This window comes from Tursiops truncatus, chromosome 4, assembly GCF_011762595.2.
Source record: "Tursiops truncatus isolate mTurTru1 chromosome 4, mTurTru1.mat.Y, whole genome shotgun sequence".
NCBI classification, from domain to species: domain Eukaryota; kingdom Metazoa; phylum Chordata; class Mammalia; order Artiodactyla; family Delphinidae; genus Tursiops; species Tursiops truncatus.
Window position 1 is genome coordinate 139023781 of NC_047037.1, and position 26914 is coordinate 139050694.

Sequence of the window (26914 nt, forward strand, 5' to 3'; positions counted from 1 at the left end):
AAGCATGGGTTATTTAATAAATTATATTAGGAATACTGACTCAATCAACAAAGAAAAAATTGGACACCCACTTCTACTATATCCCTAATCCTCAATGTGGACTGAAGACCTAAATGTGGACAGTGGAATGTAAACGTAGAGCAAATATAGAAAAAAAAAATGTAGGCATGGATCTTCCATGAGCCCAGAGTCTTCTTAAACCAGATCCCAATGAAGACAATCAAAGATAAAGAGCCAAGAGACCTTGGAAAATATACTCACAGCTATGTATAAGTAACAAAAGCTTCATATTTACATTAAAGAACTATAGCAAAGCAGGAAGAAATAGCAGGAAGACTGATGGCAAAATGCGTAAAGGAAATTCATAGATGGGACACCCAAATACCTAAAAAGAATATAAAGAGATGCTCAACCTCAGTAGTGATGGAAGAAACTAAAATAAACATTACATCCATTATACTGCAAAAATTAGAAGGGCAGATAATATTAATTATTGGCAAAGATATAGGGAACTGTGACCTTCTACACATGGCTGGTGGCGGCATAAACTAGTATAGGAATTTTGGAGAGTGCTATTTAGTCATTAGTGAAATTAAATTCTATGATGTAACAATTCTATTTCCTATCCTATACTTAGTATTACATATAGGCACATCTACAAGGATATTCATTGTAGCATCATATATAGAGTCAAAGATCTAGGAGACAACCTAAGTGTTTACTTTTATGGTTTTATCTTTATCTTAATAAGGGCATAGAAAGCATATTTAAGATAAATATATGCACCACATCTTCTATATCCATTCCTCTGTCCATGGACATTTAGGTTGCTTCCATGTCCTGGCTATTGTAAACAGTGCTGCAATGAACATTGTGGTGCTTGTATCCTTTTGGACTATGTCTTTCTCCAGACATATGGCCAGGAGGGGGATTGCAGGGTCATATGGTAGCTCTAATTTTAGTCATACAGAGAAAGAGAAATACCATGTGATATCCCTTATATGTGGAATCCACAAAGAAATGATACAAATGAACTTATTTACAAAACAGAAACATACAGATTTAGAGAGCAAACTTATGGTTACTGGGGGGAAGGATGGGGGAAGGGATAGTTATGGAGTTTGGAATCGACATGTGCTGCTGTATTTAAAATGGATCACCAACAAGGACCTACTGTACAGCACAGAGAACTCTGCTCAGTGTTATGTGGCAGCCTGGATGGGACGGGAGTCTGGGGGAGAATGGATACATGTGTATGTATGGATGAATCTCTTTGCTGTGCACCTGGAATTATCACAACATTGTTAATCAGCTATACTACAATATAAAATAAAACGTTTTAAAAAAGATAAATATATTAAGTAAACATAAATATGTGGCATGGAAATAGGGAAGAACAATACCAGAATTGGTGAATGGTTTAAAAAAAAAGATAAAGCAAAATAGGGAATTTGTATGAACTGATGATAAAGGTGTGGTATAAACCAAATATTGACAAAACAGAACAAAGTTCCCATCTGACCAATCAGCACCTGGGTTTTTGCTCTTGAGCCCAAAGGAACGTCTCAACAGTGGGGACATGGGTTGTAACAAAGAAGCCTTATCTTCAGGATCGAGGTGATATTCTCTTTTCCCTCTTTCAGACATTAGACAATTCCTAGAAGGCTTGTTTCTCTGAGAGCAGACGGACACATCCATGTGTCCTTACAAAGGAAACCAGTTTCTGAGCTTTGTTGTACACAACACAGTTGAACGAATGAGGATGTTAAAGATGGTGAGTCAGGAAGGCAGTGGCTCATCGTTGCCCACATTGGGTAGTTTCTATGGGGAGGGGGGAGAGTTCCTCTGAGCTGCCCCAGAGGAAACAATGGACCAGAAAGAAGAGGAAGAATTAGAGAAGACAGATTTGTATTCAACAGGAGGAAGAAATGTCTGATCATCATGGCCAAGCAGAATCAGAAAGGGCTTAGAGCTCATTGGGGGCACTGCAGAGATCCCGTGCAGACAGTCTGGAAAAATTTGAGTACAGTCGAAGGGCAGGTTGAGTATCACATGGGATGCTGGTCTAGATGAACCCCAAGTTTATTTATATCCCTAAGGTTCTATCCTTGTATCATCTATTTACACATATGTAGGCATATTTTATATATACTTAAGTCCATCTACATTTGAATATAACACACATAAATATTTACACATGATTTCAACACATACGAATACTTTATGTGTGAATGTAATATCTTTATATTTATAAATAAATGTAATAAAATAAATATTTGTTATATATTGCATGTGCATAAACTACAAATTCTGTTGAACTTATATATTTTGACAATTACTTGCATTTGTACTAGTCCATATTTAATGAGTTTAAATTTTTCTGATTAAAATATTATCAGGGCATTATCACTTAAGCACTACCAAAGGAATTTTTCCCCCTGCGTGTGTTTGTGTGCACATACAACTGTGTGTATATCTAGAGAGATTGACTGTGGGTCAGGCAGTGAAAGTGTGAGTAATCTTCTTGTCATGTTTTCTTCCTTTCTCATCTCTACTTCATTCTCTCCTTCTTGGAGTCCCTGTGTCTAACATGCATAACAAGTATTGCAAAACCTTATTTCTCCCACAATTTTAATTTTAACTGAATAAAAATTTGCATTCTTTGACTTCATAGCAAATCAAATACATGTTCTTTTTCTTTTTGTCTACTTAGAGGAAACCAATTTGAGATGTTATTTGTAAAAAAAAAAAAAAACTAAGATAGTGTTTCCTTAAAGAAAGGTACCAGTAGTGGGATTGCTGGGTCATATGGTGGTTCTATTTTTAGTTTTTTAAGGAACCTCCCTACTGTTCTCCATAGTGGCCGTATCAATTTACATTCCCACCAACAGTGTGTGAGTGTTCCCTTTTCTCCACACCCTCTCTTATTTGCAAACCAGAAATAAAGACACAGACATAGAGAACAAATGTATGGATACCAAGGGGGAAGGGGGGTGGTGGGAGGAATTGGGAGTTTGGGATTGACATATATACAATACTGATACTATGTATAAAATAGATAACTAATGAGCGACTCTACTCAATGTACCATGGTGACCTAAATGGGAAGGAAATCCAAAACAGAAAGGATATATGTATATGCATAGCTGATTCGCTTTGCTGTACAGCAGAAACTAACACAACACTGTAAAGCAACTACACTCCAACAGAAATTAATTTTAAAAATAAAAAATAATTAAAATGTAACAAGAAACAGGTTAAAAAAAAAGAAAGGTACCAGCTTCATTTTCCAGATTGGAAGAAAAATAACAAAGCAACCTATCTCCAGGACAAATCTGTTTGAAGGCAAGTGCTCCAGCTGAGTTTGGAACTCAGTCTTGACATCCTAACCAAAGTAAAGAACTTCTCTTCTGTGGAAGTGTGAGAGCACCTCTCCTAAGGTCAGGTGAGAAACTACAGCCATTTAAGCACATTTAAACATGAGTGCGTCTTTGGTAGTTTACAAAGGAGGGATGGTGAAAATTCTCCACACAATCAGCCTTCTTTTGCCACATTAGGATGTTACATTAACAAAGAGAACTTAAATTCCCATTTGAAGTCATAAATTACCACGAAAGTGTTACACATTTAATGTATTGCCTTTATGTTCCCCCACCAGCTTTATTTTCTCCCATATTACTCACAATATAAACTGTACACTCTCTAAGTAGTTGTTGAAAATCAATACAAGAATTTTGCAAATGACTAAAATTTATGGTCACACAAGACCCTAGCAAATAGGACCTTAAATTAAACATTGCTCAACTTTAATGAGGCACTTAAAAGAGAAAAATAACCCCGAAATGTTATGTTTTCTATGAACAGTATTATAAATGACTCCAGTAGCTGGAGAGAGGAGAGTGGAAGAAAGTGAAAGTGATAAAGAGAAGAAGACTCTTCATCCCTGACAGAGTTGGGTTTGGAACCTGGTGGAGGTTGATGGTGCTCTGGCTGGAAGAGCAAATGAGCAAACGTCAGTCACAAAGTGGGAGTGGGTGACACTGCCAAGGTTGTTTCCGTGCACAGAGCTGCAGCTCTGCCTGGGCCAAGCGACATTAGCTTGTCAGGAGCCCTTGAAGGATGATGTCATTAGAAGACTATGTTCCTGGCCGCTCACTGAGAGGTGGAGGAAAGCAGACGCATTCTCAGCACCATTTTTAACAGGGTGTTCATTTCCCCAACTGCACCAACAGCAGCTCTGTGAGGCCGCTAGGATGACAGACGAGGTGAGATGCACCCTATGATCAAAAGCTGCAGTGAGAGCAGGATCTTTCTGCCAGATGGTGCAGAAGAGTGTGTCAGTTAGGCTGCAGAACACAAAGGGTCACGACCATGAGTCGGAAATGCTGTCAACGACACCTAACTCTTCCATCAGTTTGAAGCAGGAAACGATAAAAATCTGTCTCGAATTAGAACTGGGAAGTGCTACATTTAGAAAATGAAATTAAATATGAAAGAGTGAATTTTGTCACTGCTTTTATTTCCTTTCTAGCATCACCATCTCACCTCATTATTGACAAATATAGATTTTTTTAACTTTTTTATCGAATAAAAGATTCTTTAAATTTTATAATGCTTTATAATTTTCAAAAGTTTCACATACATGATTTCATATAATCCCATAATAATCTTTTTGAAAAATCCCCTACTCCTATATTGCCCCTCCCCGCTCCCTTCTCCCCACTGGTAAACACTAGTTTGTTCTCTATGTCTGTGAGTCTGCTTCTTTTTTTATTTTGCTCACTAGTTTATTGTAGTTTTTTCTCAAAAAACTAAAAGTAGAACCACCATATGACCCAGCAATTCCACTCCTAGGTATATATCTGAAAAAACAAAAACACTAATTCAAACAGATATATGCACCCCAATGTTCACAGTGTTATTTACAATTGTCAAGACAAGGAAGCAACCTAAATGTCCATCAACAGATGAATGGATAAGGCAGATGTGATATCTATACATATATATACACAACGGAATACTACTCGGCCATAAAAAGAATGACCCCTTGCCATTTGCAGCAGCATGGATAGACTTGGATGGCATTATGCTAAGTGAAGTAAGGCAGACAGAGAAAGACAAATACTGTACGATATCACTTATACGTGGACTCTAAAAAATACAACAAACTGGCAAACGTTAATTAAAAAAACTCATAAAATACAATTCCAAAAGCTTGATGCTTCTTAGACACACTTGCCAAGTTACAATTTCAACCACTGCTCTCTACTAATTGCAGCCCACTCCCCAAATTCTTATATCAAAGTTCCCCTGGTCTGAATCCAGAATAGTGGTCCACAGACACATGATACTAAGCCTACCGTTCATAAGATATTTTAGGTTCTCCCTCTTGGACTTTCCATCATCCAGACTAGAACTTCTGGAGTCCTCTGGTTCTTACCCATGCTCACTCACCAAATCCATTCCTTCCTTTCCCTCTTTTCAATTTAACTAATTCTCCCTCTCTCTTACGTTAGGCACTCAATAGCTCATACCCTTACTTCGAAGATAATCTCCTTTCTTGATTTTTTAAACAGCTTTCTTCCCAGGTACTTTGAGTTAATTTCTCCTCACTTCAATCTTGGCTTCCCACTGCAATGTGAATTACTTTTCAAAAACACACTGTGGGGTGGTACTGGAAAGCAAAGATGTGTATTTGAGCCCTGAACATATTACTGGACAATCCTGAGCAGGCCTCCTGCTCTCTTATTCTGTTTCTCTGGTGATGCTTTACCTACATTACAGGCTCACTGTGCATATTAATTAAGATTACAATTATGAAAGTGTTTTGTAAACGACAAAGTTTTATATAAATACAAATAGAAGGTGACATTTTTATCCAGCAGCCAATTAACTTTCCTGGCTGTGTTGGTCTCTAGCAATTAGAACACTCAACTGGGCACTGTTCAACTTCAGTGTGGCACCTAAAATGAGGCAGGAAGAGCTCTGCACTGTGTTAAATGTAACACTGCTTGTTAAATTGAAATGAAGTGAAAAAAGGGATTTTGACATTCATTTCTCCCTACATGTTTGAAGGAAGCAAAATTGCGCTTCTCGTTAATATAGTTTAGAACTTTTTAAGTTTCAGGCACTACTAATGATCAAAATGTTATTTATATCAATCTTTGATTTTTTAAAAATTTCCCAAGTCATATGATACAAAATAAGTGAAGGGGGAATAAAGAAGCAAAAAAGACATGACTGAAAAATAGTATTGTTTCCAAATGTCATCTACACACACACACACACACACACATGCACACACACACGCACACATACCACACACACACACCACTCTAGTGTTAAAGAAAAACCTCCTGGAAACAAGATAAAAATGGTTTAGTTTTACAGTTTGCAGCATTATTAATGGAAACAAGTGGGCCCACTTCCAAATGAAGCCAACTTTTGAGGTATTATATTTGCTCTTCTAAAATGATCTGAATACAGTATTCACTGTGTTCTAATCGCAAAGGTAATGGAGCTGAATATATATAAATAAAATAAGGAAGCCTGTCTTCCAATCCTGCTCCACAGGGAGAGTCAAAAATTTCAGTCTTTTCCTGTAACTCAGTTGATGTCTTATCTCTCCCTTATCATAATCCTTACCATAATTGAAAATAGTAAAGGTTATTAATTTTTTTAAAAGCTTTGATGGGCTACAAACCTGACCACTGGAGTGTGATTTAATTTACATATTTCATTTCAAAACATTTTAAAATTCAAATTTAAATGCTCAGAAGTTAATATGGTTACGACTTTCTACTGACATCTGAGGAAAGGCTAAGATTGTTAATGGTGTATAACTGTTACTGTATGTTGACAGTTAGATGTCATTTTAAGCAAGAAATGCAAGTGGTATCTTAAATCAAATTACTCTAAATATCTTTGCTAGAGTGCAATGCACGTGAATATGACTCCCTCCAAAAAGTATGCCCTAGGTTGACATATAGGAGTCCAGAATTTATTATTTTTCACCTGGGAAGCCCTACACAGGTTTAAGCAGGCTTAACCCTATCCACTCAGCCTGCAGTATCTGCAGTTTCATTTGTCTACCCCAAAAGATAAAATTCAATAAAAGTAAGGTGGAATATACTGTAGTATTAATAGCCAACTGTATTTATATTTAGTTTAGACATTGCTCCTTAAAACAAAAGAAAGCATGTTTTGAAGCAACGATTAACAAAAAGTATATACTCTCTCCTCTGCCCAGGCATGTGCACAAAAAATTAACTTACAATGAATGCACAGCAGTGGAATATAGATTTCTTTAGCAAGTTTTGTATTCCCAGCTTCTTGGTAAACCCATTGTTTAAAGTCTTTCTAATCAAATTTTTCTTAGTGCGTGATATTCTCATATGGTAGCGTCCATGGAGACATCTAATCTGTCATCTGGAAGGCTTTCATTAGAGACTGCCGGGCACATTTCTATCTCTGATCATTTGGCTGTTGTAAGTTTTATAGATCTCTTTGGTTTTAATATCATCTTGCATCTGGAGGGCATTCTGCTTTCTGCCTCTCTGATCTGATTGCCACACCTGACAGCCTCCTTCCATGTGGTGCCCACTCCCACCCTCCCTACCGATGGTCTTTGCTTGGCTTCTTTTTATCCCTGGGGTTGGTTTCTTTTAGGGAAAATTCTTTGTCATCAAGTAGAACTTATTTTCTGAGGTATTGACCTACTGGGCATAGCATAGATATTCCATCCATCATAGTTAAAGAAATAAATACAATCACAAAATGAAGTTTTATGCAGCTATGACCAATCTGGCTTACTAAGAATTTCTAATGATTTGAGAAAATTCTTAAGATATGTGGTTATTAAAAACATTCAAAGTTATATGCAGGTGTATGTAATATGTAATAGATAATACATGTTACCTAACATATACTACATAATAAAATACATTGTGTGTGTGTGCATGTGCGTGCGTGTGCGTGTGTGTGTGTGTGTGTGTGTGTGTGTGTGTGTGTGTGTGTGTGTATTTATAGGTGTCCCTAAACAGGTAAACTAACAGGATTTGTGAGAAAAGATGGTTGGGGAAGACCATGGAAAACCTATGCAGCTTTGTAACCAGGACATTAAAGGCAATTATTGGTACCTAGGGAGATAACCGTGTAGCTCAGGCAGGCAGCTTAGCAGGGCAGGAGGCCGTTTCCACATATTTTTGGTATTACTTCATGGTGCCTTAGAGCTATTTCCATGACCTGTTTCCTGCAATTATTTACATAACTGAAAATTTTCATTTTATGTTCACTTGAGGAAACTGGATTGGGAAATGGAAGAAATGGGTTCCCCTAAGGGTCTGCCACACTACAAAGCTGTATGTCCCTGGGGGAGCCTTGTCACTTACAGGTCTTTACTGACAAGGAGATTGGGGTTGAGCTGCATGATCTCCAAAACTCATCTTGACGGTTAGAGTCCATGACAGTCCACGTCATGATGTCATGATGTCAAGAATAATTTAAAAGGCAGGAAAGTTTTCGGTGGAGTCCTTTAAACATAGCATTCCTATGTTGTTGCTTTGACCTGCTCATCTATTTTGTTTGAAGTCCTCATCCATTATAGAAAATCTCTTCTATTTGGCTTCTAAAAGAACTCACTTTTAGGAGGTTTTAGGAAAACAAAGCTATGTGTTTTAAAACGGTCTGTCAGCCAACTAGATAACCAAGTCAATGATATGTTTCTTTTTTTCTATGATTTTATAAAAACACAAATCCCCTGGAAAACCAAGCCAAAAGTTCATGTGAAAAGAAGACTACATCAACCATCACTCTGGTGAAGATGCAGTGGTAAAGAGGTTAGAACATCCAATGGACCTTATCATTCTTCAGTCTTTGTAACTGTCCTATTCTGAATATGCAGATTTTGAGATTACCCCACTCCTAACGGTTGGTCTGGTGAAACAGTTGAGCTTAGTCATGGTGAGCTGTGTGGGGACCGAGGGACAGCCTTACCTTTGACCGTCACGTGGACGCTCTGGCTGGTGGAGAGCTGGGGTTGAACCAGCACGTTGCAGGTGTACTCCCCCTCGTCAACTTCCTTTTGCACATCCGAGAGTTTTAGCGTGCCATTGTTCTCAAATGCCACTTGGCGGTGGTTAAAAGGAAGCAGATTAGAGTTCTTGTACCATTTGATGGAGTAATATGGGTAGCCAATCACACGACAGTGAATGTATGTGTCCCGTCCTGCTATTGCTGTGATATTTTTCATCGGTCGAATGCTTGCAGGCCCTGGAGAGACACAGAGAAACTCTTGAAAATAATTTAAGGGTACCTGTTATGTGTGGAAATGGGTACACTTTTCCTTGAGTTAAAAATGTAGATTAGTTTCATGTAAGGACATCTGTTTCAGTTAAGCACATTTTTTTCTGCATTTGGCATTTTCTACCAAGAAGGTTTATTTTTTTTCCTTTTAATTTTGTTACTTTCAAATGAATTGAGTGTTAAATACTTTAATTATCAACTACTTCTGTTAAGATGTTTTGAATTATAGGACAAAAGGCAATTTAATCAATAAAAGGTAACTAGCTGCACTGAACAGTCACGCTCTTTTGGTGAAAACTCTGGTAGCCATTCAGTTGTTTAACTCTCTCTGCACACTAGGTTATGAAGATGGAGGTTATGCCATGTTGCACTGTGAATGTCAGTTAAATACCAGGTACGTGAAGGGTTACCATGGACACAGCAGAATGGAAGAGGAGGAAGGAAAGAGCATGCATGCACAGCATAAACCAGGAAAGGAAAGCTCCAGTGGACAAGTCTAAGAATAAAACAAGAGAACACGCTGACTAAAGAAACCAAAATGCCATCTCCAACAGTAACCCAATCACTGCCATTCCTGAGTAGGAAGCAGAGGGTAGGAAATGGGAAGCGACAGTTAATCCGTTTTTGGCATTCCAAGACTCGGCTCAGTGCATGCAGAAACCTTCTTCTCCACTACAATGAGTTATGTGTGTTTTTTGAGGAGCTGATTTGACAAGCACCTCTTACGTTTATTCGAGCCTGGTACAGGACGACTCCCGCCGAGTTGTTGGCAGTGCAGCGGTAGACTCCCCCGTCCCGGACCTGAGAGCTGGAGATGTTCAGGTAGCTGACCACGTTGCCCTCGGAGGTGATCATCTGGCTGATGCGGTGACTGCCGCCCTTGAGGATGGGGTCATCGTCCAGGGTCCACGTGATCGTGGGCAACGGTGTTCCCTTCACGTTGCACATGAGGGAGACAGGCTCTGCTGGACTCACCACTTTTTCACTAAAGGCAGAAATAATTTTGGGAGTTCCATCTGCAGGAAGACAAATCACGGAAGGAAGTGGCACATACAAATAGTTAAACAACTTCCAAGTACTTCTATTTAATGATTAGGATGTGCCTGTACTGCTTCTCAGACATGACTCAAAAGTCTGGTTTTATTGATAAAGCTAAGTTCCAATCAGGACAAAATTTCATTTTCCAAATAAGTAAACACAGCATTAGCAAGCTTTAATAATTTTCTTATATATTTCTTGATGAAGTCATAACAAGAATAATAATGCAACTCAGATGTTCATGGTAAAAAATGTCATCTCCCAAGAAGTTTATAATTCAAAACTGGTATATCCCCACCCAAAGTTATAAAGATAGAGGAAGCCCACACACTTCCAATGGTCGCTTTAGCTTTCTACTTCCCCCAAGTTAATTAGGGATTGCTCAAGTGAGGAATCGTTTTTTATTTATTTTTTGAAATTTATTTACTTTTTGGCTGCTTCGGGTCTTAGTTGTGGCACGCAGGATCTTTCACTGCAGCGTGCGGGCTTCTCTCTAGTTGTGGTGCACAGGTTCAGTAGTTGTGGCACACGGGCTTAGTTGCCCCGCGGCACGTGGGATCTTAGTTCCCCGACCAGGGATCGAACCCATGTCCCCCTGCATTGGAAGGTGGATTCTTTACCATTGGACCACCAGGGAAGTCCCTCAACTGGGGAACTGTTTAGAGGAAAAAGAAACTAAGAGATTGATTATCTCATCTTTATAATTTTCTCCTAAGAAATCATGTTTTATAGTTTGAATGATAAATAACTGCACGTGAATTTTCATGAAGGCCTTGATAATGGTAGAAGCTAAATAAATTTGACCCTTTCAGTATTATTAAATATCTCCATAAGTATCTTTTCTTTCTTTCTTTTTTTAAAATTTATTTTATTGAAGTATAGTTGATTTATAATGTGTTAATTTCTGCTGTAGGCAAAGTTATTCAGTTATACACATATATAGGTTCATTTTCATATTCTTTTCCATTATGGTTTATCACAAGATACTGAATATAGTTCCCTGTGCTCTATAGTAGGACCGTAATGTTTATCCATTCTCTATATAATAGTGGGCATCTGCTAACCCCAAACTCCCAATACATCCTCCCCCCAGCCCCCTCCCCCTTGGCAACCACAAGTCTGTTCTCTAAGACTGTGAGTCTGTTTCTGTTTCACAGATAAGTTCATTTATGTCATATTTTAGATTCCATAAGTATCTTAAGTAGGGTGGCCATTAATCTATCATCTAACCTGGAATACTTTTGAGAATAAAACAGATACCAGGAGGGCTTCCCTGGTGGCGCAGTGGTTGAGAGTCCGCCTGCCAATGCAGGGGACGCCAGTTCGTGCCCCAGTCCAAGAAGATCCCACATGCCACGAAGCGGCTGGGCCCGTGAGCCATGGCCGCTGAGCCTGCGTGCCCGGAGCCTGCGCTCCGCAACGGGAGAGGCCACAAGAGTGAGAGGCCCGCGTACCGCAAAAAAAAAAAACAAAAACAAAAACAAAACAGATACCAGGAGAACAGGCACAACTCAAGACTGTCCCAGGCAAACAAGGAGCTTAATCTTAAGGAAAGTTTCCATAGCAATTTCCATTATTTTTGACAAAGATCAAATTTTCACATTCCATTATTTTCTATTAAAGATATTGATTATCTGCCTCATGTTATATGGTAGTAATCACAAATACATGTTTCTTTATATATATATATATATATACACACACACACACACACACATATATATATAGAGAGAGAGAGAGGCTTCCTTTAAAGAAAAGAAAGAGAGAAAAATGTATAAAAGTCAAAAGAAGGAAAAGTTACCAGTGGGTCTACCAGCCGCAGGCACTATAAATCAACATAGTGACACTTTTTCTTTCTAGGTGTAGATAGGTCATTTTGACATGATTGTGATCACATACAACAGGATTTCTGAGTCTGGTAATAAACCTTGCTGGAGGAGATATTAAAAAAAATTTTTGTGGTGCTAATTTCAAGGGTTTAACCATAGTGAAAGATAATGATTAACAGATTTTTATTTAGTTTTTAATTTTGATTATAATAATTATATGTATTCATTGCTGAAAAATTTGAAAGTATATATTAACAAAAGAAAAACTGGAAATAAAACTGAAGCTATCTTGCAATTCCATCACAGAAGGGTAAGTGTTAACATTTTCAAATACCCCTGAAGAAAGAGTTATTCATCACCACAAAACCCTGAAGCCTATTTCTGTGGCCTGAGCTGGGTTGCTTCCCTAGAGCCTTCTACCATCTTTTCATTTGCAAATTCCTGAATCTTCATTCCAATTCCTGAAACTTCTTCATTCCAACTCAATGTTTTGAGGCTGGAGAAGGCCTTCAAGTACTTTCTTTTTTTCCCCAGATGCATTCATAAGTAGCATATTTCAAGGTCCTTGGATTGCAAACATCTTTCTTTTACTATCAAATATGACAAAAGTAACTTCATAATATTAAAATAAAGAACCTGCGCTTTTGCCCGTAGAACACTGCAGACATGACTTCAACATGCTCTACATTTAATTTACAGAGAAGTTACATGTGATGCTGATGGTTACTCTTTGTACATAACCAGTTGCTGGTGCTTGGGAATGTTCAGGTTATTTTATTTGACCTTACAATTCAACGTATTTGTCAGGATGTGTTTAGCTGTGAATTTCTTTTCACTGATTTTTACACTAAGCACTGAAATCTCGTCTTTTTTTTTTTATCTATTTAGGAAAGTTTTCTTCAGTTACACTTTTATTTTTTAGATAAAATTTACGTACAGTTAAATGTATAGATCTTAAGCTTACAAACAGAATGAATTTTGTTAAATATATATACCTGCGTAACCACAAAACGATCAAGATAAAAACCATTTCCATCACCCCACAAAGTTGCTAGGGGTTCTTTCAATCATTCTTCACCCACCACAGCTGATCACGTTCTGATTTCTATCACCACGCATTACTTTTGCCTGTTCTTGGCTTCAAACCCATGTTTGAGTGTGCCCTCTTTACACACTCATGGAACCTGTCATAACCGCAGGACAGTCAGCAAAATTAGGAAATGTAACTTTGGAACGCTACTGTTATCTAATGCAAAGTCTGCCGATTGACCAATAACGTCCCTTACAGCTATTTTCCCAAGTTCTATCAGTTTCACACCTTACATTTATTTGTGGTGGCTCCTTAGTCTCTCTCTCTCTCTCTCTCTTTTTAATAGATCTTTATTGGAGTATAATTGCTTCACAATACTGTGTTAGTTTGTGTTGTACAACAAAGTGAATCAGCCATATGCATACATATATCATCATATCCCCTCCCTCTTGCGTCTCCCTCCTGCCCTCACTACCCCACCCCTCTAGGTGTTCACAAAGCACTGAGTTGATCTCCCTGTGCTATGCTGCTGCTTACCATTAGCTAACTATTTTACATTTGGTAGTGTGTATATGTTGATGCTACTCTCACTTCACCCCAGCTTCCCCCTCCCCGCCACGTCCTCAAGTCCATTCTCTATGTCTATGCCTTTATTCCTGCCCTTACCCTGAGAAAAACCATAATTCAAAAAGACATGTACCATAATGTTCATTGCAGCACTATTTACAATAGCCAGGACATGGAAGCAACCTGAATGCCCATCGACAGATGAATGGATAAAGAAGATGTGGCACATATATACAATGGAATATTACTCAGCCATAAAAAGAAACGAAACTGAGTTATTTGTAGTGAGGTGGATGGACCTAGAGTCTGTCTTTAGTCGCTTTTAATATGCAACATTCCTCAGTCTCTGTTGCGTTTCTTGACTTTGACATGTTTGAAGTTACTTTGTAGCCAGTTGCTCAAATTCAGTTTGATATTTCCTGGTGATTAGATACAAGTTTTGCGTTTTTGACAAATACCATGGAAGTGATGTTGTTTTCCTGTCCTTATTGGCCATTTGTGTATTTCCTTTCTTAAAATGTCTGCTCAAATCTTTTTTTCCATTTTTGTGTTAGACTATTTGCCTTTGTTATTGATTTGTAGGAGTTCTTTATGTCTACTGAATACAAGTATATATATAATATATACATATATATTGGATATAAGGTATATACGTAAACATATACAAGTCTGTACAAGTTTACTTTTACATGTGTATATGTCAGATGTCTCATATAAATTACAGATAATGTTTGTCAGACATATGTGTATATATATTATACATTATATATGTCTGTGTTAAATATTTTCTCTCATTCCATATTTGCCTTTCCATTTTCATATATATTTATACATATATTAACATTAATGTGTATATGCAAATATATACATATGTATATGTACATATAATTTTAATCACATCTATTAAAAGTTAAAATTATCGTTCTTCATGTGAAATGGAGGAACTTTGCAACAAATGATTTCAAAGAATTTAATTTATATTCTGTCCACTGTGTTATTCTATTTATGTTATAAACTCTATAACACAATATTGTAATTGCGTAGTTGTTTAATTTGTCAATTGCTGTTTGAAGAAATTAAAAGAGAGAAAACAATTTTGCTAAATGTTTACTAACATATTTGTCATTTCTCATACTCTCATGTTGTAGATCTGAGTTTCCATTTTAGGTCATTTTCTTCACCCTGAATGACTTCATTTACCATTTCTTGGTGTGCAGGTAGGTCTTCTGGCATAACATTCTTCAAGCTTTTGTTTATTGAAAATATCTTTATTTTGCCTTAAATTTTGAAGACTATTTTTGATGTATATTGACATGTATATTGATAGTTTTTTTAAATGTTGAAAAGAATAAGTCAAAAAAATTCATTTCAATCTCATTAAGACTGTAGTTTTTGCATTTCTTTTTGTGTTCTAGTTTCCCCACCTTCCCATCCCACCAGCACTGGAAAATATCCTCAGGGGAAATGTGGTATTAGTGTAGAAATCACCTAATATTTTCCCCTTCTTTCAAGGGTGAAATTATTTCTGCCTGCTTCTGGGTGTTTCCCCAGTGTCTGCAAACAGTTTTGCTTTTCCCAAAGTTCAAAATTTTCACCTTCTTGCAGGTTAGTCTGATACCTGCTACTCCATCATTTCCAGAAATAGGACTTGTTCTTATTCTTCTTTATGATTCCATTTCCCAGGTGTTCTGGTCTGATCTTGAACCTATAATTATTAGATTCCAGTTTCTTTAAACTTCCATTCCAGTTCCTTTGTCCTCATAGGAAATATTCCAAGATTCTACATTATGTCAGTGGCCATTCTAAGTTCACAGTACTGTGAGTTTTTATAATCCATGTTAATCCATAGCTGTTACAGGAGGTTACGTCGTAACAAGGGTACTAGTTAGACACCATTTTAAGGCAGTTACTAGCTAATGTATTTGTAATTCCATTTCCGCTCTCTTTGGCGACATTAGCATTATCATCTTTCAGACGAGAAAAAATAAAGTGAAGCTTCTTGTCCCAAATGGTACCTGGCAGGCAGCAAATAAATCCGTAAGTAGGCTCAGCGTGCTCCTCTGCCCCCTCTTTTTATTCAAGCAACAGGTTTTTTTTGAGATGAAAGCAGACGTTATTTTCCCAGTAAGACCTGAGAGTCTTTGAAATCTTTCTTGCTGCCACTCTCTGATAACCTCACCTCTTTCAACATCATTATGGATTATCAATATGCTCTTTAGGTTTTCTTCGTCACAGGAGATGGTTGCCAAGGTAACCAGCCCTAGACAGGTAATCTCTCCCTTTTCTACAAAGAATCTAAAAATAGTGACTATGTGAGGACTACAGGGCATCATCATTAGCAAACCGGCTCTGTGCAAATTGATTACTGTCTGCACTTAATTATTATGTGGAACACAGTGTCAGGCTTTTAATATGAGTACCATGCCTTCAGCTAATTTCGCCTCTGCTTTAAAATGCTCACTGTCTGCAAGGAAATGCTCGAATCAAAATAAGAATGTCATTCTAAGACTGTTTCATATCCTCTTACCATCAAGAGATATTTAAACTTATTTTCATATATAAATGGATTTTCTTTTTTCCTCCTTTAGGCTATATGAAACTCATGTAGTTATTTTAATCAGTTGATAACAGATGAATTTTAAATTATATAAGAAGGCACAATTTCCAACAAGACATGCAAATACACAGATAAAAGCTAGTTCAATTATCTGGTGATAAACATATGTCTCTCGCTTGACTGTTACCTTAATAGCTTCTTTCCCTGGATGATTGATAAGCTTGAAGATGTAAGTAGGCAGCAGGCGGTTAAGAAAAGAAAACAACATAACATACCTAAAACCTATTATGATAACACAAGGTAATTCTTCAAAAATTCCATTCACCTAAATCTGTGACTCTATGGACCCAAATAGACAACCCCACAAACCAGAAGCCATTTTTTCACTCCACCAAGCACCACATTGAAACGTTGCTCTAAATGTTGCCTCCAAAGTTGTGCTTATCAATTTGGGGGAGCTATTTTCCCCTCCAGGGGACACCTGGCAATGTCTAGAGACATTTCTGTTTGTCACACTGGAGGAAGGCGCTGTTAGCATCTAGTGAGGGGAGGCCGCGCAACATCCTACAGTGCATAAAGCAGCCTTCCAAAGCAAGCGCTCCTGAGGAACCCTGGTCTAGAGGACAATGAATTGTCAACCAAACCATAAATCTCAAGTTTCTAAGGTCTATATCTTTTTTTTTTCTTGCGGTACGCGGGCCTCTCACTGTTGCCTCTCCCATTGCGGAGCACAGGCTCCGGACGCGCAGGCTCAGCAGCCTCGGCTCATGGGCCCAACCGCTCTGCAGCACATGGGATCTTCCTGGACCGGGACACGAACCCGTGTCCCCTCCATCGGCAGGCGGACACTCAACCACCGCGCCACCAGGGAAGCCCTAAGGTCTACATCTTGACAAGTAACTTTAAACACGTGAGTGGGCAACGTTTATGTTACTTAACCTTAAGTTAAATCACGTTACTTATGTTGCTTCTTTTATTTGCCCAGTTGAGCTTGAAAAACTAGGGTAGAATTATAAGCTGGTCAGATAGACAGAAATCTTAACACTGTGAGTTAAGAGCAGTGTTTCACCCTTTACTCTTGCTCCTGAGTTTGGGCTCTGGGTTTGGGCTCTTTTTTCGCCGAACCCTGTAACGGGGCCCACTGACCTTCAAGGACCACCTGCACATAGTCTTGAGCGGACAGCTTGTCCTTGCGCACAAAGCACTGGTACGCGCCCCCGTCACTTCGGACCATGTGATCCATTATAAGGTTCTCGTGGTTGATGCCTGTTATCCTGACATTCTTTCCAGGGTTGACGACTTCACCGTTTCGGTACCAGGAGAGTTCCTGGCCCTCACTCCCTGTCACGCTGCAGGACAAGGACACCTGGCTGCCCACGCTGCTTTTAACTTTCCTGGGGCTGATGGCAGCTTTCAGTGGCTCTGGAGTTTTGGGGAAGAGAAAAAAAGAAGGTAAAAACAGCACACATGTAGAGATCATTTCAACAACATGCTGAACTTATGACAGGCAAAGGCATCTTCGCAAGCACTTTCTGCCCATTTGTCAATATGCCAAGGTGGGTTTTTTCCTCATACAGGGCACTGAGTAGTCAAAGATATTAAACTGAGCTGACAAGTTAATAGGTTTTATGTAAGTTATACAGTTTTAATTTGGGACTTGTAAACAGCACTAGGTAGAGCTTCTACCTATAATACTCCAAGAGTTAAGGCAGCGGAGGGATTTAGAAAGAACATATTTTTAAAGTTAATTTACCATGTACAATTGCTGTAAGTGATAATGTGTACAGATTTTCTGTTGAAGTAAATTTCTTGTTAAGACTGTTATCTTTCTATTGCTTTTGTAGGGGATGACATTGCAAAAAGAAAAAGAAAAGAACCTTAAAAAAGAACACACTCCATATATTCTTATTTCAGTATTATTTCATGGTGCACCATTTTGTTTGGGAACACCCTCATCACTATTCGTTTTTTTTTTTTTTTTTCCTGGGCTTCTTTCACTGTATAGCAAATAGGCTGACATGGGTCATATTGCTTTCTCACTGAGTAAATGTGAGTGTTAACGCACTGACAGTAAGAAATGCAATGTGCTGGTTGCCAGCAAGGACAGAAATATTTGAATATTTAAATCCTATTTGCCGCCTCCCAGCGTGGCACAGATGGGTTTGCTCTGGGCCATTCTCACACACACATACTCACTCCCCTCCCCTATGTGGCTTAACCAGGGCCAGTAACACACAGCTGTAAGAAAGCAGGTAGATATTAGGATTCGTGACCATGAAACAGGGTTTTGTTCTTTAAAATGAGGCTAACTTCTTTGGATAGGTGGTAACTCTCATCTTTGACTTCCTATGTTTTCATTCAGCAAACCCAATTGAATGCCGTAAGCATTTATTGAACATCTACTATATGCCAAGGATGGGGTTAAACTCACAGGTGAGACAAACATGAATAACATTTGTGGTGCCACTAGCATGTGCCATAAAGCTACCAAATATCTTTTGAACATTAGTTAAGTCAGTCTTCCCACAGTCCTGCAAGTTTTCTGTTATCATCTCCATTTTACAGAAGAAACGATTATTCTGAGAGATCAATTAATTTAACCAAATCCATTCAGCAGGTAAATGGCAAAAACCAGTTGTTTACCCCAGTTATTACTGACTTCTTGTGTCACCACATTGTGAAGTCTTTAAGAAATTCAGTCTTCCAGATGGATAAGACAAGTACAACAAGGAAGATAGTAACACAAAGCGTCCATTAGAGACGTACATTGTGTGGAAGAGGATCGATAGAATGTCCTCAGACATCAAGGATGGATAGAACTGAGGCCAGCTGGGATGAAGAGAGGGCCTCGTGAAGAGTGGGAACTGCAGGAATTAGAGCATGAGGCACTGCCAGGTCTCAGGAAGAGTTTTGGATCAGTTTGGATGCAACACAAGGTCTCTGAAGGAGAACAGTGGGAGAAAAATTACACAGGCAGTCTGGGACAAGACCACAAAAGACCTCCAGATTTTGGAATCAAATCAGAGGGAGCTAAAGAGAGCTTTCTAGAATTTTTAGCAAGCAAGTGCTATAGAAAAACACATTTTTTGGAGAATCCATCGATCATATTGTGTTGGACAGACGACAGTGGGGAAACTGGTCAGCAAAGGGGCATTGCAGATGTCTCGTTGAGGTGCAATTAAAACTCGATCTAGTAATGAGAACCTACTGTAGAGCACAGGGAACTCTACTCAATGCTCTGTGGTGACCTAAATGGGAAGGAAGTCCAAAAATGAGGGGATATATATTTACGTATAGCTGATTCACTTTGCTGTACGGCAGAAACTAACACAGCATTGTAAAGCAACTCTACTCCAATAAAAATTAATTTAAAAAAGAAAACAACTCGATCTAGAACTGGGTGGAGGTGGAGAGCACAGCTGAGAAACACGGTGAGATACAATCTCTAGGACTTGGCAGGACTTGGACATGAAAGAAAAGTCTTAAAGAGGGTCCAGGACTTAAAGTTTGCATTTGGAGGGTTTGAGGCTGAAAGATGTCTAGAATAACAAGAGGCTGGTAAATGGTAGAGAGATGATGGAGAGAAGTTTGGGATGCTGTTCTTTGGAAGTACCAGCTAAGCATCTGATATAAAACTGGGAGACACGCTGCTCACCTGACACTCAACAAGGAGGCTGAGGTTGAGCATGCAAATTCAGGGCTGTTTTCAGAGGGGAGGAACTTGAAGCCATAAAATAAAAGAGGGCACCAAAAGAAAAGAGACAAGATAGAATAGAAGAAGTTTCGGACTTTGGAACCCAGGAGCATCCTTTCTGCCTGGAGAAGAGACACCAAACAAAGGGAATAGTCAGAAGGCAGGATGGGAGCAATAGAGGCATATCTGGAACTTTTCCAGATGTGGCAGAGTACAAAGATGAAAACAAGCGCAGTCAGAGTTAAGACGTTTCCACAAATAACTTTTAAAATGTAGACAGTGGTAAATGCCTTTACAGAGAAAGCAATAAAATACTCTGAGCCTTGAGCAGAAAATAGGAGGGAAACGGGGTGTTTTGAGAATGAGGCACTGCATTAGACTTAGAAAGATGGGAAGTTTTAGACATTCAGGTACTTGAAGACCGTCTTACATTACATGAGGAGGGAACAGCATGACTTGCAATTAGGGAAGGAACACGTTTGCACGAGAAGAGGAAGAAGTTGGATCTCACAGGAGTAGGGTTTTTTGAAGAAAAACTATGAGAAGTATGACCGTACAGCTTTACTTGAGATGCTTTCCATACTATCCTAAGATACAAACTTTATTCAACAGAAACTGGGGAGCCACGAAAGGTGGTGTTGAGCCTGCATACTGGAGCGATTCTCATTGGCTGTCCAATGCTGCATTGTTTCATCTACAAGGGTCTTCAGCCATCGAAATATAACTGTGCAGACATTATCCTCCTTTTCTTTCTAATCTCAGCCTAAGCATGTTCGAATGACATTTGCAGGACTCAGTCTGGACAGCCGATTCCAGGCAGTCATTGGGATATTTATTTCAAATGTACTCACTTGGGCTGGTATTGTGCTAAAGCTGTCTACACCCAGGGTGACACTGAAGAGGCAGTTCCATAAACAGGCATAAGGCTGGAAAAAAGCCAGGGTAAGAAAATGCCTCCCTTTTCAATGTCAGACTCGTATTCAGTGTGCTCAGCTCAGTTCATCAAATTTTTATGTATACAGATATGTATGATAGCACACGGGCAACTGAGAGCCACATATTTTGACCAGAGTTCTGACACTCATTTCTGGCCATGTGATCGTGAGTAACTCACTTTGATTTGGTTTCTGCATGAGCAAAATTAAGGCTTTTCAACTAGGTTAGAGCGCTTCCCCCTGCAATCACACCCCTCCTTCTTCCGAGTCTACCTTTGGCGTCCTTCTCAACATCTTCCTCACATCAGTCACTACAAGTCAATTAGAGATGAGATATATCTACCATACTTGGCCTAAATTATCTATAATATTGAGTCCAAGTCCAATATTTGGATAGTAACAACCTTATATACAGCCCTCTATAGAGCTGATAATAGCCTCATTTAGAAATTTAAAGCAGCATCTGGAAACAGGCCAAGGACAACTGCTTTGATCTGATCACCACTGCTTTTGCTGACAGCACCACCCTGCCCCTCTCCCTCCACTGACTTGCAGACAGGTTGACCATTCTGAATTCAACAGCTAGGTAACGTTATCTTGGAAATATATCCTGTGGCTCCCAACTCTCCAGCTGTGTAACCTTGAGAATTTGGAGCCTCAATTTCCTCGTCTGTAAAATGGGGCTACTGTGGGTCTCAGCAGGGTTGCTGTGAGGACTTGTGGGGGCTGCAGAGAAAGCCCGGAGGTCGGCTTGTAACAAGAGCTCCACCATCACCGCTGCAAGTTACCATCCAACTTACGTTTCACGTACAGGCGGCCTATCACCTTAGCCGTTCCATATCTGTTGGACACTTCACACACATAGCTGCCTGAGTCTGAGGGGCGTGCATTCTCAATGAGCAGCCCAGTCACGGTCTTCTGGAACCTTCCAGAAAGTTCCAGGGGCATGTTGTCCTTCAGCCAGCGGTAATCTGGCTCGGGGTGGCCGAGCGCTTTGCAAGGCAACTCCACACGCTGCCCCGCCATGGCTTTGCGATGATCAAACCCATCCAGTATGGACGGGGCTGAGTTCGCTGGGTCTGCAGAAGAAAAGAAAAGCCTATTAGATATGAGTTAAAGTGGTCATTCAGAATCATAGGGCCTCGTGTATAATTCATATTCTATGTATCATTCCAACTATTGATACAGATCTTTAAGATTTTATATATATATATATATATATATGAACAGAAAAAAGCACTATTCATATAAATTTCTTTTTCTCAGAATTTACAAAAGGTTGAAGCAGTTATATCCCTAAAGAAGATATACAAATGACTGATAAGCACATGGAAAGATGCTCAGTATCATTAGCCACTAGGGTAATACAAATTAAAACCACAGTGAGATACTACTTCATAGCCACTAGGATGGCTATAATAAAAAACACAAGCAATAGCAAGGGCTTGTGAGGACGTGGAGAAGAAACTGGAACCTTCATACATTGTTGATGGGAATGTAAAATGGTGCAGCCACTTTGGAAAACAGTTTGGTAGCTACTTAAAATGTTCAAACTTCAGTTTACTGTAAGGTCCCAAAAGCTCCACTCCCAGGTATCTACCCTAGACAAAGGAAAACCTATGTCCACTCAAAGACTTGTTCACAAACGTTCATAGCAGGATTACTCATAACAGCCAAAAAGCTGAAGTAATCCAAAGGACCATTGTTTAGTGGATGGATAAACAAAATGTGAATATACATACGTACTATTCGGCAATACAAAAGAGTGAAACACTGACACATGTTACAACATGAAAAAGCCTCGAAAGATTATGCTAAATGAAAGAAGGCAGATACAAAGCCATATACTGCAGGATTTGACTTAAATGAAATATGCAGAAAATGAAAATCAGTAGAGACAGATAGTAGATTAGTAGTTTCCCAGAGCTGGAATTGGAATTTACTGCAAATGGGCAGCAGGGATCTTTTTGGGTAGAAAATAATGTTCTAATATTAGATTATATCTCTATGTATTTACTAAAATCATTGAATTGTATACTTAAAATGAGTGAAGCTTATGGTTGGTAAATTAAATCTCGATAAAACTATTTTACAAAAAAAGGAATGGGGCATTTCTTTTACATTTAAGTGATGCTTGATACGTGCTCTCATGGAGACATTTGGTCAGACATAGACTTAGTACAACCACACAACATTGGATTTAATTTCCATCTCCGTGTCTTCAAACTTTTTATATACATCTTTAAAAACCAGTTTTTATCACAAAAATTTGCAAACTCACACAAAACAAGAGAAAATGATATAATGTGTCCTATATAGTCATCACCCAGATACAACAGGCATCACGATATTTCTATCCTCCTTCTGTTTATTTCTCTATAGCCTCTGCTTTTGGTGCCAACGTGCTTGAGTCAAGTCATAAAACCTATGTTATCTAGAATGCTTCTCTGATGAAAATAAGAGTTTTCATGTATAACCACAATGTCAGTATCACACAAGAGTAATAACAGCCTCTTGGTATCACCTATCATCTACTCCACATTCATTGTTTCATAATGAGATAAAAAGTCATATTATTATTACTGTTTTTATAATTGAGCTAATCAAATCAGGATTGTTTTACAGTTAACATTTTGTTGTTATGTCTCCTTTTCAAATGTTTTTCCAGCTTTATTGAGGTATAACTGGCAAAAATTGTATATACTTAAGGTGTCAAATGTGATGCTTTCAGATAAATATATTTTGTGAAATGATCACCAAAATCAAGCTAATTAGCATTCATTGCCTCACATGGTTACCCTTTTTTCCTTTTCATTCCCCTTCCTTCCTCCCCTCCACCAACTACCCATTTGTTCTCTGTGCTGATGAGTCTGTTTTGTTATGTTTATTCATTTGTTGTTTTAGATTCCACACATAAGTGAAATCATATAGTACAATATTTGTCTTTCTCTCTCTGACTTATTTCACTCAGCATAATACCCTCTATGTCCACTGATGTTTTCACAGATGGCAAGATTTCATTTTTTAGGACTAAATAATATTTCATTGTATATTTATAGCACATCTTCTTTATCCATTCATCTACTGATGTACACTTAGGTTGCTTCCATATCTTAGTTATTGTAAATAATGTTGCAATGAATATAGGGGTGCATATACCTTTTCAAATTAGTGTTTTTGTTTTCTTCAGATAAATACCCAGAAGTGGAACTGCTGGATCATATGGTAGTTCTATTTTTAATTATTTGAAAAGTTCCATACTGTTTTCCATAGTGGCTGTTCAGTGCATGAGGGTTCATTTTTTTGCAAATCCTTGCCAACACTTTTTATTTGTGGACTTTTTGATAATAGCGATTCTGAGAGATGGGTACTGATATCTCACCATAGTTTTGATTTGCACTTCCCTGAGAATGAGTGATGTTCAGCATCTTTTCATATGTCTGTTGGCCATCTGTATGTCTTCCTTGGGAAAAAAAAAATCTATTCAGGTCTTCTACCCATTTTTTATTTTGTTTTGTTTTTTGGTTTTTTTTTTGCGTTATGTGGGCCTCTCACTGTTGTGGCCTCTCCCGCTGTGGAGCACAGGCTCCGGATGCACAGGCTCCACAGCCATGGCTCATGGGCCCAGCCGCTCCACGGCATGTGGGATCTTCCCAGACTGGGGCATGAACCCGTGTCCCCTGCATCGGCAGGTGGACTGTCAACCACTGCGCCACCAGGGAAGCCCTACCCATTTTTTAATTAGGTTTTTTTTTGATGTTGAGTTGTATGAGTTCTTTGTATATTTTGGATATTAACCCCTTATCAGATATACCATTTGCAAATATATTCTTCCATTCAGCAACCTTCTCATTTTGTTGATAGTTTTCTTCACTGCACAAAAGCTTTTTAGTTTCATGTATTCCCATATATTTATTTTTTTGCTTTTTTTCCCCTTGCCTGAGGAGATAGATCTAAAAAAATATTGCTAAGACCAATGTCAAAGAATGTACTGCCTATGTTTTCTTCTAGGAGTTTTACAGTTTCAGGACTTAAGTTTAGGTCTTTAATCCATTTTGAATTTATTTTTGTATATGGTGTGAAAGAGTAGTCCAGTTTGATTCTTTTGCCTTTAGGTATCCAGTTTTCCCAACATCATTTATCAAAGAGGCTATCTTTTACCCGTTTTATATTCTTGCCACCTCTGTCATAGATTAATTGATCATAGAAGTGTGGGTTCATTTCTGGTCTCCCTATTCTGTTCCATTGATCTATGTGTCTGTTTTTGCATCAGTACCATACTGTTTTGATGACTGTAGTTCTGTAATATAGTTTGAAATCAGGGAGCATGATATGCCTCCAGCTTTGTTCTTCTTCCTCAGGATTGTCTAGACTATTCAGAGTTTCTTTGGCTTCCATACAAATTTTAGAATTATTTGTTCTAGATATGTGAAATGCCATTGGTATTTTGATATGAATTGCAACGATTCTGTAGATTGCCATGGGGAACATGGCCATTTTAATCATATTTATTCTTCTGAGACATAAGCATGTTGTGTCTTTCCATTTGTTTGTGTCATCTTCAATTTCTTTCATCAACGTCTTCTGGGTTTTGGAATACAAGTCTTTTACCTCCTTGGTTAGATTTATTCCTAGGTACTTTTTTTCTCGATGCACTTGTAAATGGGATTGTTTTCTTAATTTCTCTTTCTCATAGTTTGTTATTACATGTATAGAAATGCAAGAAATTTCTGTATTTTAATTCTATATCCTGTAACTTTACCAAATTTATTGTATGAGTTCTAGTAGTTTTTTGGTGGCATCTTTAGGATTTTTCTGTATATAGTATCATGTCATCTGCAAACAGTGATAGTTTTACTTTTTCCTTTCCAATTTGCATTACTTTTATTTCTTTTCTTGTCTGATTTCTGTGGCTTGGACTTCCAGTTCTATGTTGAATGAAAGAGTGAGAGTGAATATTTTTGTATTGTTTCTAATCTTAGAGGAAATGCTTTCAGCTTTTCAGTGTTGAGTATGGTGTTAGCTGTGGGCTTGCCATATATATTTTGAGGTATGTTCTCTCTATACTCACTTTGTTGAGAGTTTTTTTTTTTTTTAATTTATTTTTGGCTGCATTGGGTCTTCATTGCTACTTGCGGGCTTTCTCTAGTTGCAGTGAGTGGGGGCTACTCTTCATTGTGGTGCATTGGCTTCTTATTGTGGTGGCTTCTCTTGTTGTGGAGCACAGGCTCTAGGTGCTCAGGCTTCAGTAGTTATGGCACGAGGACGAAGTAGTTGTGGCTCATGGGCTCTAGAGCACAGGCTCAGTAGTTGTGGCACATGGGTTTAGTTGCTCCACGGCACATGGGATCTTCCTGGACCAGGGCTCAAACCCATGATCCCTGCGTTGGCAGGCGGATTCTTAACCACTGCACCACCAGGAAAGACCCAAGAGTTTTGTTTTTTTTTTATCATAAATGAATATTAAATTTTTTCAAAAGCTTTTTCTGCCTCTACTGATATAATCATATGATTTTGATTCTTTAATTTGTTAACATAGTGTGTCACATTGATTGATTTGTGTATACTGAACTATTCTTGTATCCCAGGGATAAATCCCATGGATCATGGTGTATGTCTCTTAATGTATTGTTGAATTCAGTTTGTGCTAATATTTTATTGAGGATTTTTGCAATATTCATTCTTGATGTTGGCCTATAATTGTGTGGTGTGCGTGGTGTCTTTGTCTGGTTTTGGTATCTGAGTGACTGGGTGATTCTGGCATCACAGAATGAGTTCAGAGGCATTTCTTCCTATTCAAATTTGGAATAGTTTGAGAAGGATTGGCTCTTCTTTAAATGTTTGGTAGAATTCACCTGGGAAGTTGTCTGGTCCTGGAACTTTGTTTGTTGAAAGGTATTTTTTGTTGTTTTTTTTTGTTTTTTTACTGATTGATTTCATTAATGGTAATCAGTCTGTTTA

General features: G+C 38.4%; 1 protein-coding gene across 1 annotated transcript in view; it reads right to left on the reverse strand.

Moving 5' to 3' along the window:
• LOC101316279 (cell adhesion molecule DSCAM) overlaps positions 1 to 26914 on the reverse strand; it is a 527322-nt gene that overhangs the window by 196614 nt on the left and 303794 nt on the right. Inside the window, exons 4-7 of the mRNA XM_073804653.1 lie at positions 21754 to 22032; positions 17471 to 17746; positions 10023 to 10319; positions 8995 to 9270 (exon numbers count right to left, since the gene is read on the reverse strand). Coding sequence (XP_073660754.1) covers positions 8995 to 9270; positions 10023 to 10319; positions 17471 to 17746; positions 21754 to 22032 — 1128 coding nt within the window. The remainder of the gene's footprint in view (positions 1 to 8994; positions 9271 to 10022; positions 10320 to 17470; positions 17747 to 21753; positions 22033 to 26914) is intronic.